The sequence below is a fragment of the Myodes glareolus genome, chromosome 4 (genome assembly GCF_982192425.1).
Source record: "Myodes glareolus chromosome 4, mMyoGla1.1, whole genome shotgun sequence".
Lineage (NCBI taxonomy): Eukaryota > Metazoa > Chordata > Mammalia > Rodentia > Cricetidae > Myodes > Myodes glareolus.
Window position 1 is genome coordinate 33,805,268 of NC_142029.1, and position 19,194 is coordinate 33,824,461.

General features: G+C 40.2%; 1 protein-coding gene across 4 annotated transcripts in view; it reads left to right on the plus strand.

Annotated features, from left to right (window-relative positions):
* Positions 1-19,194, plus strand: part of Atosa (atos homolog A) — a 78,111-nt gene that overhangs the window by 38,231 nt on the left and 20,686 nt on the right. For all 4 annotated transcript variants that reach the window (XR_007229740.3, XM_085689388.2, XM_048423549.3 and 1 more), the window contains 3 exons: positions 15,954-16,138; positions 17,530-17,732; positions 18,002-18,127. Coding sequence is in view for 3 of the 4 variants with exons in the window: in XM_085689388.2 (XP_085545514.2) it covers positions 15,954-16,138; positions 17,530-17,732; positions 18,002-18,127 (514 nt within the window). In the remaining variant the exon portion in view is untranslated. The remainder of the gene's footprint in view (positions 1-15,953; positions 16,139-17,529; positions 17,733-18,001; positions 18,128-19,194) is intronic.

Here is a 19,194-nt window from a genome sequence, read left to right on the forward strand (position 1 = left end):
AGCCATCTCTCCAGCCCCTCTTGTTAACTCTTATAACTTATGTTACCCCATTATCCTTATCTACATTAGCCACGTGGCTCCGTACCTTTCTCAGCTGGGCAAGTTACATACTGCCTCTTCAGTGGTCTGCACAGGAGTGGCAGAGGGAGCTTCCTGCTTTCCAGAATATTCCTGTTCTCATCGCCCCGCCTCTACTTCCTGTCTGGTTGACCCACCTATACTTCCTGCCTGGCCAATCAGCGTTTTATTAAAATACATGATTGACAGAATACAGATAATTCTCCCACACCGGGAACCAAGCACTGGAACCAAGAGGCCGAGCCGAGGCTTGCCACTCTTCTTTTAAAGAGAAATATACCACACCCCTGTGGGCTGGTATTTCAGTGGCTATTGGCTGACGGAGTGGAAGGCGCTCCCACAGCACTGTGGGCTCGTGCTTCAGCGACTATTGCCTGAAGCAGCAGAAGGTACTCCCGCAGCACCTCCTCCTTTTGTTTAAGTAAGAGAGTTCTAAGCCTACTACGAAATTATATACAGTAAGTACAAACCTACAAAATTATATACAATAAGTACAAATATCCTATTCTATTATTGTATAATAAATAACTGGGCCAAGTCATGAGAGGAAAGTAGCTGCATTTATCTAGTCTTCAACCCCATAGAAGATCCGAGAAGGGAAATAATGTTACCTGAGTAATTAGGAAGTTCAATCAAAGAACTTCCAAATCATGCAACAAATCACAGAAACAACTGGCTTCCTGGGCAATCACCAAAGACCTGTTTGCAGCGTTGAAGCAACCAACTTTGACTAAGGCCTAGAATAACTGACAGATTATTTTTAACAGGCAAGAGATTTTTCAAAACCATCTTACCCTGTCTTGGCAAGATTTGACAGTTCTGTTTATCCATTTCCGGATACCGTGTATTTGTCAGTAGTTGAGGTATGGGCAGTTCCTTGCCCAGAGGCCAATTTTGTCAAGAAGACAAGCTCTAAGTGGAGTGTCTTTGGTGCTCAACAATCTCTCGGGACTAGGTCAGTGTTGCCAGGAGTGATTGTGTCTCACTACACAGAACTCTAAGATTAAATTAAATGCCATTTTCTACAGCTCTTCGAAGAGGTTGAAGACTATTTATATATAATCTCTATGATTCTAAAGAACCTGATTAGTCTAACCATAAATATAACAGACATAGATGACTATTGATCTATAATTCTTAACATGTATCTAACTTAAAGACTAAGAGAATAAACAACTGTGCAATAAATGAAGACAATGACCTTCAAATGTAAACAATAACTATCAATACATAAACAATATATGAGTATCTTAATCAGAGGTAGAAATGTACACTGCAATATGGTATACATATATCAATACAATATATATCAACACATAAAAAATGCTTTAAACAGGTAGAAGCATGCATACATACAATATTCAATATATGCCGGTGTAATTATCTATAAACAATAACTCACAAATACCATTATTATCTGTCCAATTATCCCTTTTTTTCCCAAAAGATCCCTGAGCTTATAAAATTCCTTTCCCAACTCTCAACCGTATACTAATTATAATCAATCCCTAAATATTGTTCCTAAACCTGAGGACAAACTTTGCTGAGAGAGGGGACATTGTCCTCTAGAATTACTTCCAGCTGACATGGGGGTGAGGTTCTTTCTGGAGGATCCTGTGAAAGTAAAATGATGGTTAAATTTCAAGATCAATGTCTTTTAAAATTGCAAACAGTCTCTGAGTATTTTGTGGAGGTCTGGTCAGAATGTTGTACAAGATGCGCACCATTTCAGCTAACCAAGTTGGAATCTTCTTTTAAAGAGAAATATACCACGCCCCAGTGGGCTGGTATTTCAGCAGCTATTGGCTGACGGAGCGGAAGGCGCTCCCGCAGCACTGTGGGCTCGTGCTTCAGCGACTATTGCCTGAAGCAGCAGAAGGTACTCCCGCAGCAGGCTTGCTTTCAGGAACTGTCTCATTTCATCTCAGTTGCCATAACAAAATGCACTAAACTAAGTAATTTATGACAAAGAGAAATGTGTTGCTTACAGTTCTGGATGCTGGGAAGTCCAAAGATCTAGGCACCAGAAGATTTAGGTCTGTAAAAGGCTCACCTCTGCTTCAGAAACAAGCCTTCCTGTTACATCCTCAAGTAAATGGACAGCAGACTTCTTTGGGTGCCACCATAGGCCCAACTCTGACTACCATCATTTTGGGTGCTAGTTTCAATAAAGACTTTCAGAGGACACAAGCATTCAGACTATTTTAAGAAACCTGTCATGTATTTAGGAAAGCCAAGTATAACTTTTACTGACTTCAAGGTAAAAGGGAGGGAGTGTCTGAAATGTTTTATAAAAATTGAAGACATTCTCTTCACTTAACAAATGAGATTAGAACCTACTCGGTGTCTTCCAGGCCTCTCACAACTGCCTAAAGATAAAAACATTAAATTTAAATGGCTTGCATAAATTATTTTTAATTACAATGTAGAAAAATAACTCAGTAAAAAATTATTCTCATACATAGTCCTCATAAAATGTAAAGCCAAAGATTTTAGCATTTTAATATGCTTTAATTAAAATAAAATTTTATTGCCCCTGCTCTCCCACCAACCCTTCCCAGCCACCTCTCTGGAATCCCTCTCACATCCCCTTCTCAATTTGGTAGCCTCTTTTTCTCTGATTATTTTCATTACATATATGTGCGTATGCACAAGTATATAGAAATTCAACCTGCTGAGTCTATTTGTGTGTGTGTGTGTGTGGTTTCAAGGCTGATCACTTTGCAGTGGACAACCCATCAAGGGGCTCATTCTTAGCCAAGGCTAATTCTCCCTCTCCAGCAGTTATTAGTTGCCTGTAGCTTTTAAAATGTCTAGTGGTGGAATCCTATGGGATTCCCCCCTTCCGCAGTAACATGTCTACTGATAACTGTCATTGCCCTGGTCCTCTTTATACAGTCCTTTGTAGGAGAGGCTGTTTTACAGCAGACTTCCTGGTATCCTGGCTCTTACAAATTTTCTGTTCCCTCTTCTTTGATGTTCCTTGAGCCATAGATGCAGAAGCCATGATAGAGGTATACCCACTGGGGCTGGGCTCACTATGAACTGTTGATTTCTGCATTGTGTACAGTTTTGGTTTTCTGTAATGTTTTCAACTTGGTAGAAAGAGAAACTTCTTTAGTAACTAAATTGAATAAGGAACAATGGCTCTCACACAAAGAGAGTTCTTATGGGTCATGGGTCTGGAACTAGGCTTGTGGGTTTGCAGATGCTGAAGGGCCGGAAGAGGTGACCCTTTAACAATTTTAAGCCAATCAAATTACAGAACCAATATACTGTAAGTCATTGTGACGTGTTACAGTTATAAAGTTACTGATATATGAGCTCAGTGCTTGATTCAGTGTTAGGGGCCAGGTCTTTCAGAGTTGGTAGTATTTGTGATGCTGTATATTTTGATATTTGCTTAGAGCAATGTCAACTCTTAGTCTTCCAATCCACCATGACATTTTTTCACATGTCAAACCTGTATTTTAATTACCTCTGTCCATGGAGCTGTTGAAATCATGCAGTTAGAGCAGTCCTTCTATAAATGCTGATCACAGTGAGTGTGAGGCAGCACTTGCTTTATGGCACTGATAAGACTCAGGATAGGTTTATCAGGATAGCTTTGTGTTAGTTTTTAAATGATTCATTGATATAAATTGCTTTGAAATAAATCATATTGATCTGAAGAGAAAGACCCTGTCGGTTCCCCAGGAAGTCAAATGCTCCAGTTTGAGAAATACCTTGTAGCAGTGCTTTCTCCTTGGGACCACTAGCTCACAAACAATGGCATGAAGGTTTATTAGTAGTATTATTAGCTTAAACTTGTTTCTAACTAATTGTTATAATTTAATTAATCCATATTGTTCTTCTACATGGCTCATTGCCTCATCTCCTTATTGCTGATCCTCCTTCCTTTGCATCTTTCTGGTGACTGCCTTTCTCTTTCCCAGAGTTCTCTCTCTGCCTGGAAGTCCCACCTCCTGCCTAGCTATTGGCCATTCAACTTTTTATTACACACATCACTGCAATACATCTTCACACAGTATACAACTGTCCCACAACATTCCCCCCTTTTTGTCTAAATAAAAAGGAAAGGTTTTAAGTCTAATACATTTAAAACTATATACAATAAGAACAATTGTCAAATAAGAATTACATTTGCAATGTCCAGCCCATTTGTATGTAGAAAATTTAGAGAAACTACTCTGTTATCTATCCTTGCTTGGTGAGTCCAAAGTTTTGTACCTAATTTTATAACTAAGAAAAACTGTAATTATATCTGGTCTCCAAGTCTATCAGAAACCCAAGATGAGGAGAATATTACCTGAGTAAACAGGAAATACAGAGCAAGCAACTCCCAAAATTAAATGACAGAATCACCCAGCCACCTAGACAGAGGAACCCAAGGTTCTTCTGTAACATATCCATCTTCGGCCTACAAGTCTAGAATATATGATAGACTTTTCTATGAAGCACGTGCTGTTTCTTGCCCAATGGCTAACTTTGCCACAATGAAGGCAATCTCCATCTCGATGTTCTTCAATGCCAATCACCCTTTTTTGAAGTAAATTTATATTGCCAAGAGCAGACGTGTCTCACTTTCATAGAAAGCCTTATGTTATTAAAACATTTCAAATTTCATATTTGAAGTATTTGAAGGTCTCTGAAGTATTTGAAGATCACTTATCTATCTAAAGTATACCAGTTTAACCGTGAAAATGTGACTAACGACTAACCTGTATTTCTTAATTATATATTACATTTTTAAATTAACTGCATAAGTAAAATACCTTAAACAAGAGTAGAAACATATATATGTTTTGTTATATATTATAACAATATTATATTATATATAATTCTAACAAAAATAACCTTAAATTTGTATCAATATAGAAAAACATACCAGTGTTAAATATTTGAGATTCATAGTTGCTTTTTAGTTTTAGATTCAGTAATCTACCCTTTTAGCCTATCATTTCTATATCCTCTTTTTTTTCCAGAATGAATTCCCTGATTCTAATCTCCTTTGCTCAGCTTTCTATCTGGCTATGACCAGCAGCAACTTGTAACCAACCCCCTTAAATGATGATAAACATCCATTATCCATTGAATAACCAAAAGTCACCCACTCCACCTTTGGGAATGTGGGTATCATGTTCTCTAAACTGCTTTCTGCTGTCTGTGGGTGAGGCATCTTTAGGGGACCTGAGAAAATTGGGATAATGGTCAAGTCCTTGGAAAGCTAGCTCTATTATTTTTTGTTTAGTCTCTGTGATGAGAAAGTGTAGAGCTTATCTGAAGTTTTGACTGGAGTAGTCTGTGAGCATGGACCATCTCAGCTAACAACTGTTCTGGATGCAGAATTTTGAGGGAACTGCAACAGAGGCATTTTGAGAGGCTGGATCACCAAGACTGCTTGTTTTCTTTGGTGTTTGGTCATTTTCTTCTAAAAACACACAGACTTTTAGAGGTAAAATACATATTTGTATTAACACAAGTATGGAATGTGCAGTGTATAGTATGCAAGCCAGCTAAAGATGATTTTCTTGTTTTATGGTTGGGCAGATAAAAGGCACCTGTCAACTTTATAAATTCATTTGGACTGTATAACCAGATCTCTATCCATGCCCTATGAAAGTATAGCATTTAATTCTAATTTTTGAGTAGCCAGCAAGATTTATCATGTCTCAGAGCTGTTTTCATGCTGAGGGATCATCAGCTGTCTTGTAGTCTTTCTTGCTTTTTCTTCATGTCTATAGCCAAGATTTTCAGGTCTCCCCCATCAATCTGATCTTTATTCATTTTGAAGGAATTTATAGCTTTTTGTTTCCTATAGAAACAAAAGCAAAACCTCTTCCCCAATGCAGCATATTTTCTGACTTGCATTCAGAAGTTAAGACATTATTAAAATCTATAGGTTAGTCTAATTTGACAGTTTTCATAATCCAGTGTCTCTCAGAAGCTGTTGTTTTTTTGCTCATTAGTATTTAAAAAATTTTTAAATCTACAAATCATCATACAGGATCCAGACACCCTGTGTGTTCTGTTCCTATGTCGAGGGATATATATATACACAGCATATATATCACCTGTATTGTATTTTTGGTGGTTTCTTGTTTGTTTGTTTTTCTTCATGTTTGTAGCCAAGATTTTCAGGAGGTCTCCCCCAACCAAATCTGACCCTTATTACTTTAGAAGGAATCCATCTTTATTGTTACACTATCTTTGTTGGACTAACCCACAAATAATGACCCAGAAACTTATTATTAATTTTAAAAGTTTTGCTTTAGCTTAAACTTTTCCCAACTAATAATTAACCCATATTCTTTTAATCTACATTCTGCCATGTGGCTCAGATACGTCATCTTAGTATAGCACATCCAACTTGCTCTAAGTCTGCTGGTGAAATTATATATCTAGATTCCTTCTTGCAATTTCTCTCTGCCTACAACTCCTGCATAACTATTGATTTTTCATCTTTTTAGTACACCAATCACAGCAGTACATCTTCACAGTGTACGAATATCCCACAACAATACCCATTCCTCACTTATGTCTTATTGGTTGATCTATGCAGTTTGTGACTACAGCTGACACAAGACTTGCTTACAGCGAAGATGGTGCTCTCGTTATGACATAACTCCTTCTGCCCTCCCTGAGTCTCCCTTGTTTAGTGCTCACTCTCTTCTTATTACTTGGTTTTAAGGTTCTGTCAAGGTTCTGTTAACCTTCTGTTAAGAGAAGGAGACTGGCAGAGACAGGCAAATCTGAATTCAAAGGCAGCCTGCTGTACAGAGCGAGTTCCAGGATAGCCAAGGCTGCACAGAAACTCTGTCTCAAAAACAAACAAATAAAAAGAGCAGGGAGTCCCTGGGTGTTGAAGAGATAGCCCAGTAGTTGAGTACTTGATTCTCTTTCAGAGGACTGAAGTTTGGTTCCTAGCACCCATGTGGGGAAGTTCATAATGACCTATATCTTCAGTTCCAGGATATATGATGCCCTCCTCTGGTGTTTGTGGACACTGCACTCACACAACACACACACACACACACACACACACAAAATAAAAGTTAAAAAAAATAAGAACAGGAGTTCTGAATCACTAAACATTATCCCCACTGGCTGCACTTTGAAATTTCCTAGGAATCCTTTCTTAAAGATACAGTGCTTGAAAAACAGATATAATGCTTGATCTTAAATGGAGCCCTAGTATTATTTTGTAATTGTGTTTTTGTTTGGATTCTCAGAATTGATTGCGGGGGCCTTGCATATGAATCGTAAACTGTACCACTGAGCTACAATCCCAGCCACTAATTTTGGTTTTCAAAGATTTCCAGTTTGTTCCATGTGTAGTTAAAACTCAAAACACAAAATTTCAAACTTTTGAAGTTACCTCTTAAATCTCATTAAGATAAGAATCATGTTACATAATAGCACTTATACCATAAGCATGTTCAGACAATGTGCTTTACCTTTGAAGTGAACAATGCTATAAGCTATATATATTGTCTCCATCTTTCTCAGGAAAATAAGCTTTAAATAGATAAAATCTATTTTCTTAGCTTACATAGCTCAAAGTACGATCAAGACTCAGGCTATTTGTTAACATGATCATAACCATGACATTATAATTTGTCATCATTCTTGGTGACGACCAATATTAACTAGTAGAGTTTGCTTACTTTTGTGTTGGCCATCATGTTATATGGCATGTAAATAAGAATCGGATAAATACTATCACTTTATGTTTCTGCACTTGGTTGGTTTTTAACAGGCATACATCTTCCACTTGGTAAATGAATATTTTATGGAACATAATAGTTTAATTGGCAGGCCTTTTTTCTTAAATGGAAAATAATAAATAGTTGTATGGTAGTTTGAATGTATTTAGTACCCATAGTCTCATAGGGAGTGGCACTATTAGGAAGTATGGCTTCACTGGATTGGATATGACCTTGTTGGAGAAAGTGTGTCAGTGGGGGCAGGTTATGAATTTTACTGTGCTCAGGATACCACCCAGTATCTCAGTTGTCTTCCTGTTGCCTGCAAGATGTAGGACTCTTAGCTACATCTGCCTACATGCTGCCATGCTTCCCAGCATGATGATAATGGACCAAACCTCTGAAACTGTAAGCGAGCTACCCCAATTAAATATTTTCTTTATAAGAGTCGCTGTGGTCAAGGTGTCTTTTCACAGCAATAAAAAAACTAATTGAGACAAGTTGTGTATCTTAAAATTAATGACATTACAGATTTGATGAAGTAACAACTGTAATTGTACATATAAGGCTTAAATTTAATGGCCACTTCTTGGAGGTGGACAATGAGACCAGGGCTTGACACACATGTTTTAGATTCATTTTTATCTTTAAGTATATGTACATATGTGGGTTTGTGTGTGACTTTGTGTGTGTGAGCATAGGTGCCTGTCAAAGCAGGTGGTATGGAATCCCAGGATCTGGGGTAGTTGAGCTAGCCAACATGGTTGTTTGGAATAGAACTTCAATGTCTTCAAAGAGCAGGCCACACTCTAATCCGATGACACATCTCTAGTCTGCCACTGATATCTTTACATTTTATTGTATTAATATCGTGAGATTAAATGAGATAATGTGTACCATGGTGTCTGGAAACCAGAAGGCACCTAAAAGCGAGTTGCTATGGCCTTGTAGCAGTGTTAGAGCTAACAGTGCAGTAAATCCACAACCAGTGCAGAGAACAGTGCACAGGGCTCTGCAGTGTCAGCCAAAGGGGTTGGCTGTTCCCACAGCTCTATGCTGCAGGCAAGTTTTTTAGTAAGCAAAAATCTGACTGATGCTGTTGGTGTTTCTTTGACTGCTGCATTTGTAGAATGCCGAATGGGTGTGCTGTAGAGTGGAGTGCTGCTCACTAAAGACTCTTGTTCTGACATTTTTCTAAAATACAGAAATGTAATACCCATTGTTAAAAAAATCCATGGAATTTTATCCAAGAAATTTGGTATTAGAGGTTATACAAAAAGAAAACTTATTCATAATAGACTTGGAGGATGCAAGTTGTTTTAGCAAGGCCCTTCCCTGGTTGCTTAACAGCTCTTTGCTTACAATACAAGTCTAGTAACAAGTATTAAAGATGCAACCCTTTCTTCTCTCATACTAGCAAACCTTTTTTAGTTTTGTTTGTTGTTTTGTTTTGTTTTGTTGTGTTGTGTTTTGTTTTGAGACAAGGTTTCTCTGTGTAACAGCCCTTGCTGTCCTGGAACTCACTTTGTAGACCAGGCTGGTCTTGAACTCACAGAGATCTGCCCGCCTCTGCCTCCCAAGTGCCGGGATTAAAGGCATTCACCATCACTGCCCAACATATATCTTTTCTGGTTTTAGACTCTGAAGACCTTGGTAAGTACTGTCTGTTTAGATTTACCAGGCACTGAAGTGCTGTAAGTCCTTAACTGGGATTAGAGATACAGCTCTATGGTAGAGCACTTATTTAAAGTCCTACAAAAAATGAAAAAAAATTGAAAGCTGATCATGATGCATAGCTGTAATCCTGGCCCTCAGGATGCAGAGGCAGGAGAATTCAAGGCCAGCTTAGTTCCAAGCCAGCCTTGGGGGCGTAATGAGTCTCTGTCTCAATACAAAAGATACAAACTAGCTGGGCAATGTGAAATAATGGATGCCTTTTCTGTGAGGATTCTGTTTCCCGAGGCATATAGCAAATGGAGAGAACTTTATAAACAATCTTCTTTTTTTTAAGATTTATTTTATTTTTTATTATGTATACAGTATTCTCAGTATTCTGTCTGCATGTATGCCTGCAGGCCAGAAGAGGGCACCAGACCTCATTACAGATGGTTGTGAGCCACCATGTGGTTGCTGGGAATTGAACTCAGGACCTTTGGAAGAGCAGGCAGTGCTCTTAACCACTGAGCCATCTCTCCAGCCCTAAACAAACTTCTTGACCAAACAAATGATGTATGTGAAAAATATTCAGCTAGTTATATATTTAGGTGTGAAGTATGTAACACTGTTGCCAAGGTCAGAAATAAAATGTTCACTATTGCTACTTCTGTGCTTGTGTTGTGTAACTGGCCATTGTAATATGGAATGAAAAACAAGTTCAAACATAAAGACTGGAAAGAGAGAAGCAAAACTCATTTGCACTAATTATGGTTGATTACTCAGAATATTCTGTAAGCATGATACATGAACACCCTTGGTGACTAGCTTTAGTAACAGTACTGTGTGCCTGTGGTTTTAGACTCTCTCTCCCTCGCTCTCCCCTTCTTTCTCTCCTTCATTTTTTTTTCTTTTTTGAGACACAGTTTCTCTGTATAACAGTCACTTTGTAGACCATTCTGGCCTCAAACTTACAGAGATATACCTGCTTCTGCCTCCCAAGTGCTGGCATTGAAGGTGTGTGCCACCACTGCCCAGATAGACTGTTTCTTAACAGAAATTTGAACATTAAAAAGTAAATAGTGGGAACCATTGTGGAAATTTGATGGAACATAATCATTTATCCTGTACAGAGACGTCTGTTGAGGAAGTCAGGAATGGATGGAATGGAAGGAGAGTATATGTAGAGAGCCCACCCAGGGAACTATTGTAGTTACAGCCATAGAGTGGGAAGGAAAACCACTAGAGATGTCTCCTTGAGCATGTGCAGTGTTAGAACGTAGAGAAAATGTAGAAAGAACAGGTGTGGGTCTGGGAGGATAGGAGCAGGACAGGTGGAAGACGTCTCTGGACTTAATGGATTCATTGTAGTTGTTTTTCTTGTCCCTCTGTCTCAGTCTTTATGGTTTCTTTGTTCTCCCTATCTTCATCTTAATTTCATTATGTATCCTACCACAGAACAAATTCTTTTCCCTTAAAATGAGATCATTTCAATGCTTGGCATACCTCATTTCTAATCATAATAACTATACAGTAGTTGGATAGTTAACTATAATTAAAGTAACAGAGAGTCAAGGTAATTGTCTTAGTTTTGTACTATTATGACAATATTAGGTATCATAATTTAAAAAACTTACATTTATTGTGTGTTTGAATTCATGTGAATGTGTATGCAGATGTATGGGTATAATCATGTCACAGCACATGTGTGGGAGTCTCAGGACAGCTGTGGGTCCCAAGGAAACAGAGTACTGAGTTTGTCAGCAAGTACCTGTAGCTACTGAATCATCTCAATGACCCTCAAAATTCAGAACTTTAAAAGAACATACATTTAGCTTAGCACAGGGCTGTGTACACACCTTAGTTTCAGCTATGTGAGAGCCTGGGGCAAGAGAATTGTAATGACATGGGCAACATAGACAAAATAATGAGACCCTGTTGGAGTAGACAGGGGACAGACTTACTTCCTACAGGTTTGTGACTGAGAAGTTGAAGACTGAGGAGCTATTGTAACTAGCAAGAGCCTTTGCACTGTGTCACCTTACAGGGTGTATACCTGTGTCTACACGTCCACAATGTGTGTGTTTGTCCAAAGGACAAGCTGGGGTGTCCATGTTCCTCAAGTCCTGTATTCTTTTTGTTTTGTTTTGTGACAAGCTCTCCCACTGACCCAGAACTTATCAAGTAGGCTAGCCAGCAAGCCCTAAAGATTTGTCCATCTTGGCAGAAAGATTGCAAGCATGTGACACCACAATGGGCCTTAAAAAAATGTGACTATGAGTGTCTTCCCTGCAGGTATGTGTGTGTATGATGTTTATGCTTGTTACCCACAGAAGTCAGGAAAAGACATAAGATCCTAGAACTAGAATTAGAGATCATTGTAAGCCAACATGTAGGTGCTAAGAATTTAACCTGGGTCCTCTGGAAGAGCAGCCAGTGCTCATAGCCACTGATCCTTGTCTTCCAATGAACATTTTTAAAAGTTTGTTTTTATTTTTTTTATTTCATGTACATATTTGTGTATGTTTGTGCACATGAATGCAGTGTCCACAGAACCCAGAAGAGGACCCCAGCTCTCCTGGACCTGACTCCAGTGCTGGGGAAAGTATCATTTCAGCTTGCTCCTTCACTCCATAGCTCAGCTTACAACTGATTGTGCCATGAGGTTGCACTATCACATTGTAAGAATCCAGGTTCAAAATTAACTTAACCATTATTGCATAGAGTTAATGTTTAAAATGTTTAAAATATTGTTTGTCTGGAGCCCACACAGAGGGCCAATGAGATGGCTCAGCAGGTAAAGGCACGTGCCAAACAAGCCTGAGTACATGCCCAGAACCATAGTAACGTGGTGGGGGAGAGACTGACTCCAGAAAATGCCCTCCAATCTCCACACATGTAGTGTGGGACACACAAGCTTGCACTTGGGTGTGTGTGTGTATGTGCACGTGCGCGCGCACACACACACACACACACACACACATAGAAACAGAGAAAAAGGAGGAGAGATTTTTTTTTAAAGGAAAAAGGGTGCACAACAGCCTTAGTTGGGGGGGGGGTGTGCTGAAAATTGTGTACCACATCAGGATCTAGAGAAGCTAGGTAAGTTTGTGATTATTTTTTGGTGTCTGTAACTTCAACTAACTCACCTGCATCTCCAGTTGAGAAGTGGAGATAGCAGACCCCCAGACCAGCTGACTAGCTACATTCCCTAGTGATGAGCTCCAGATTCAACCAGAGACCTACCTCAGAGAAAATGGAGAATAGTTAAGGAAGACACCAGACAACAATCTTTGACCTCCACATGCACACTGACACACATGCAAAGATACAAAAATAAGGGGAAAGCTGAATTAAAGAAGTTGGATATGGGGCTAGGAAGGTGGGTTCGTAGTTTAGAGAGCTTGCTGCTCTTTCAGAGGACCAGAGTTCAGTTCCCAGCACCCATGTTGGGGCACTCACCTGTAGCCCCAGCTCCAGTGGAGCCAAGTTCCTCTTCTGGGTTCTGAAGGTACCAGCACTCACCTGCACATTCCCATACACAGATACACACATATGTACTTAATTTACAAATCAAATCTTTAAATAAAAAATCTGAAACAAAAACCAAGTTAATCCATGATAGGTTTGTTGCTGGTGTTTCCTATAATCAATGTATTGAAGATTTAAATTTTTTTACATTTTTAAAGAAAACACTAGTTTTGTGTGTATATATGTAGTGGGTATGGATGTGTGTATATGCATATATTTGATGTGCATGGGGAGGTTAGAGAACAACTGTGAGTGCTTGGTTCTTTGTTTCACATTTCTACAGGTTCCGGGGATGAAGTGCTAAGACTCTCAGGGTGAAGAAGTGGTAGATTCTGGGTGTTACAGAGCTATGAGGACAGTTATCTGAGTTCAGCTGTAGTGCCACTTGGCTTCTTCAGCCTTCCTTTTCTCCTGGTCACATTAGTGGTTAGTGCAAGTTTTAGAGAAGGTTGTCTGAAATAGTCTGTCTATCCATGGAAAATGGATGACGTGAACCCATGTGGATGTACCCATGTACCCGTGGCTCTAGGCTGCATGCCAGCGTCTTGCCACAGCCATTCACAGTGTCAGTGGCTTATGCAGCTCTGGGCAGAGACGGAAGTCAGTAAGAGGTCAACGTAGAGCAGGTAGAATAGAGGCCTTTTACAGGCAAGATTGGGAGGTCTTAGGAGCTGTGCAGGTGGAAAGGAGAGCAGAAAGGCATGCCTGCTGGGTTGGAAGGAGAATAGAAAGAACAAGAGCTCTGTAGACAGGAATTTGTCTGGGGTGGAGAGGCCATGCATGGAAGTTATAAAAGCTGAGTTGATCTGGGACTCGGGCAGCATCCACATCAGAGTACCTGTCACATTGTCCAGCTAGAACAGCTGGCTCTGTGTGACAGCTATGACCATAGTGTCAAGCTTGAGGAGTTATAAGTGGATTAATTAAGAAGCCAACCAGTGAAGAAGAGGGATAACAGAACCTACGTACCCTAAGGATTATAATGGAGTAGGTTTTCAGCAGGATAGATCTGCACTGAGGTAGGAGATGGAACAGGGTACAGGGCCCCTTGCTTCTGTGCCCTGTGCTTGCAGTCTGTCTGGGATCTGGGGTTAGGCTGGGACTTGGGAGAGCCGTGTTCTTGAAGCTCAGGACTTAAGTATACTTCAACTAAAAAGGTAAGCAACTTAGGCATAGTGAAAGCTGTAGCCTCTTGGGAAGATCCAAAGATGAAATAGGCTTCCTTACCACTAGGTATACAAGGACAGGCTGCTGACCAGTTGCCAGCTCAGTGTTTGAAGGCTCTTGGGAGTGGTCAAATTAGACTTCCTCAAGATTCTTTCAACCCTGAGAGTTTGTGAATCTCTGCTCTTCAGAAGCAGTGGAGCTGGGTGTGCTTCAGCATTTGAGAAGTAAAGGCAGGAAGATCAGAAGGTTAAGGATAGCCTTGACTATGTAGTGAATTTGGGGCCTGCCTGTAGTAAATCAGAATTTATCTTTAAAAAAAAAAGCAGAAACTTAATGAACCAACAAGAAAATAAAGGGGAGGCAGAAGTAGCTTGTAAAAAACTTGGAGAGATCGCAGCCATGCTTCCTGAGAGACACAGGGTGAGCAGAGCCTCTGACCGCACCAATACCTGTAGAAGGAATGGCGGGCTGCTTCCTGCCGCCCATTGGACTAGCTTTACCCAAAATAATTACACAGAAACTGTATTCTCTTAAACACTGCTTGGCCCATTATCTCCAGCCTCTTACTGGCTAACTCTCACATCTTGACTCAACCCATTTCTAATAATCTGTATGTCACCATGAGGTCGAGGCTTACTGGGAAAGATTCAGCATGTCTGACCTAGCAGCTTCATGGCAGGCGGCTCTCTGCCTCTGCATTCTTTCTCCCACAATTCTGTTCTATCTTCCCTGCCTACCTATGTTCTGACCTATCAGGCCAAGCAGTTTTCTTTATTAATTAACCAATGAAAGCAACAGATAGATAGAAGACCCTCCTACATCAAATACCTACCATGCACACACTTTGCTGCCTTTGCATCCTTGAAAACCCCACGTAGTTTTGCAGGGCAAAGGAGCAGGAGTGTCCTTCCCAAGGCTGCTAGGCTGCTGCTGTTTGACTTATTTCTACAGCCTGCCAAGGTAATAGAAAGATTCCTTGCCACTCATACCACAGAGTAAAACCCCAGAGCTGGGATTTTAGACCTACCCTTGATTAGAGACGGTATTTGTTGTTGGAGGCAGTGGTTTGGGTTTTGTATTTGGGGGGTTTAGTTTTTGGTTTTTTGAGACAGGGGTCTTGCCATAACCATTAGTAACCTGCAACTTACTAGGTAGTCTAGGCTGGCCACAATGTACAGAAGTCCTCCTGTCTTAGCCTTCTGAGTGCTATGATTATAGACATGGACCATCGCACCCAGCTCACACAGAGTTCCCATTGAGTACTTTAGGGTTAGAAGTGTATCTCAGTGACAGAGTAAGTTGGAGTAGCCAGGCCTGGAGTTGCACACCTGTAATCTCAGCTCATAAGAGCCAGAGGTAGGCCAGATAGTGGTGGTGCACACCTTTAATCCCAGCATTTAGGAAGCAGAGGCAAATATATCTTTGTGAGTTCAGGGTCAACCTGGTCTAGAGTAAGTTCCAGGACAGCCAAGGACACACAGAGAAACCCTGTCTCAAGGTAAACAAACAAACAAAAAGTGGCAGAGGTTTAGGAGTTTAAGACCAACCTCTACCACTTGTGAATTCAAGGCCAGCCTGGGCTGCATGAGACCTTATCTACAATCAATTAATTAAAAATTAATGAATGAGGATTATAGCCCAGTTATAGAGTACTTGTAAGCATAGCAAAGCCCTGGCCTAGTCTGTGCATGTTCCTGGGTTCAGCCCCACAATGATGGATAAATAAACAGTAACACTGTACAAAAATGTGATTAATTCAAGCGATGGAATTTTTAATGCAATTTTTTCATTAAAAAATTTCCTTTTTTAAAATGCCAGATGCCCTGGATGAGTATTTTGAATATGACGCAGAGGAGTTCTTGGTCTCTCTGGCCTTGCTGATAACAGAAGGACGGACACCCGAGTGCTCTGTGAAGGGTCGTGCAGAGAGTTTCCACTGCCCTCCAGCGCAGTCTCGCTTCCCAGGAACAGTCAGGCATGAATGCAGCGACAAGCTGGCCCAGGTGAGAACTGGGCTCCGTTACCGTTGGGGTCTGTCCTTTATGTAAACCTCTTCCAATTTTTTCATCCTTACCACTCTGTCACAGTGGTGTTTGTATTCAAGTGGGTGCTCGAAAGTGCTGTAGGTGATGTCACTGAGGGGAAGGGAGACTAGCCAACTTTATTGCGTGATTCCCGTCTCTCCTCTTGGAGAGTCTTACCCTGACGCTTTCCATTCATGTTCCTAATGTTAGGATGGTTTTCTTACATTACCTCTTTCCCCTGTATGTTTTTCTTTTAAAAATTTATTTATTTTTATTTTGAGTGCAGTGGTGCTTTGTGTGTATGTCTGAGTGAGGGTTTTGGGTCCCCTGGAACTGGAGTTACAGACAGCTGTGAGCTGTCATGTGGGTGCTGGGAATTGGATGGACCGGATTCCTCTGGATTGGCAGTCAGTGCTCTTAACCACTGAGCCATCTCTCCTGATCCTCCCCTGTAATTTTCAATTATAGTAATTTTTGTTATCAATATTGTAAAAGAAAAATGTTAAAACATTTCCATAAGTAGTACATATTTTTTAATTTTTCCAAGTTATTTCTTAAGTATATTCTTGAACTTTAAATTTGTTGTTGTTGTTGTTATTTTGAGACAGAGTTTCTCTGGGTAGTCCTGGCTGTTCTGGAGCTCACTCTGTACAGCAGTGGCCTCAAACTCAGAGGTCCACTTTCCTCTGCTTCCCAGTGCTAGAATTAAAGGCATGCACCACCACTTCCTGGCTTACTTTTTTAAAAATTCTATTTAGTAAATATGAGTGTTTTGCCTGCATGTATTCTATTACCACTTGAATGCCATATGCCCATGGAAGCCAGAAGAGAGTATCAGATCCCCTGGAACTGGAATTACAAATAGTTGTGAGTCACCATGTGGGTGCTGGGAATTGAACCTGGGTCCACTGGAAGAACAGCCAGTGCTCTCAAATGATGAGCCATCTCTCCAGCATTCTAATTTTTAAAATTAAAAATACAAACTTAAAAAATATCATGTTTCTTTTGATTGTTTAATAAAAATAAATTTTTATGTTTTAGTCTTTAGGTTTCAGAATCTTTTCTGTGAACTGGTAAAACTGACTAGGGACACTGGGAACACTCAGTGACCTGTCAGACTTTGTATGTAGCTTATGTTTCCCATATAATAGAGCAAAATTACTCTTCCTCAGAAAATGTACAGCATAAATGTTCTACAGTGAGCCCAGTGCACAGAGCAACATTTAACAAGAACACGAGACGGCCAAACCTGAGCAAGCACTACCGCATGCCACGCTCCTTATGCAGATGTCTGCAATTAGAGTTTTGAAATTTAAATACAAAATTAGGATAGTTGTTGAGACATTTGTTTATTTTCATTTTCTCTTAAGTGTCGCCAAGCCAGGCGAACCAGATCTGAGGTCGCACTGTTGTGGAAAAATAATCTTCCAATCATGGTGGAAGTAATGCTGCTGCCAGACTGCTGCTACAGCGACGAGGGGCCTAGCGCAGAGGGGACGGATCTGAATGACCCTGCCATTAAGCAAGATGCACTGTTACTGGAGAGGTGGATCTTGGAGCCAGTTCCCCGACAGTGAGTTGTTAAACTTGATCTCAAGTTTTCCACGACCTTCTGCACCTTACTGTGATATTGCATCATGTCTCTGAATCCCTTTTTTTATGTAGTAAAGTTGAGATACTTACTGTGTTCACTAAGTAATTCTGACACCAAGTGACATTAGGAAGTGCATGTCTGTGCTCCCAGAGCACACATCCCAGGAGGTGCTTGTCCCCACTTTTCTCCTGCAAAAGCAGTCACTCCGTACTTGCTGGCCTGTGATTGTACCTTCTTCCTCCCATCAGGAGTGGCGATCGCTTCGTTGAAGAGAAGACACTTCTGCTGGCTGTCCGGTCGTTTGTGTTTTTTTCTCAGTTGAGTGCTTGGCTGAGTGTTTCTCATGGTGCTATTCCACGAAATATCCTTTACAGGTATGTCTAGGGGAGAGGGGCAGTGCACAATCTCTCACCAGTTTCCTGAATGCTGTCTTACCTGTCAAAAGCGAATTTCCTTAATTTTTAAATGAAAATCCGTAAAAGTTTTTCTCAAAACAAATTAAGAGAGCAATATTATGGGTAATCTTGTTGGATTAAGTCTCGTAAAATGGCTTGGTGGGTTAAATTTGTATGGAATAATGTTTTGAAAGCATTCAAGCTTACTTTAGGAAGCCAATCTAGCGTTAATGTCATGATAAAGTAGAAACAGAAGCCACATGGGTTTGTTACTTCTTTTGATGAACAGAATTTTCTATCTAAAACACATAAACATTGTTGGACATAATACTGTGTGCCCACATCACCAAGTTACTGAGGAAGCTGGAGTAGGAGAATTGTTGAGCAGTGAGTTTGAACCTGAGCAAAATAGCAAGAACTTGTCTTTTTTTAAAAAAAAAAAAAAGTACGCGTGTGTGTGTGTGTGTGTGTGTGTGTGTGTGTGTGTGTGTGTGTGTGAGAGAGAGTTCCTGTATGCATGTGTGTTATTGTGTGTAACATGAGGGGGCAGGCTTGTTGGGGTTACTGTCCCTCCCAGTACCCCAACAGCCAGCAAGCAACAAAGAAAATAACACAGAGTCTACATTAGGTTATAAAGCTGATTGGTCCATTAGGTCAGGCTACTTATTAGTTCTTATGATTTATCTTAACCCATTATTCTGGTCAATGTTAGCCACACGGGCTCAGTACCTTTCTCAGTGAGACAGCTTACGTGTTGCTTCTTCGGTGATCTGGACAGGAATGTCGGAGGGACCTTCCTCCTCCGTAGCCTTATTCTATTCTCATTGCCCCACCTCTACTTCCTGTGTGGTTTGCCCGCCTATACTGCCTGCCTGGCCAATTGTGTATTTGAATGTGTGCATAAATAAACATGCAAACTGCAAAGCAACTAATATTTTTATGCAGGTGAAATAGTTTCTAAATTATCTTGCTCAATTAAAATGAGCAGAACCCACTTAATAATAAATGCAAAGTCCTTTTTCCTTTCTATTTTGGTAAATATAATT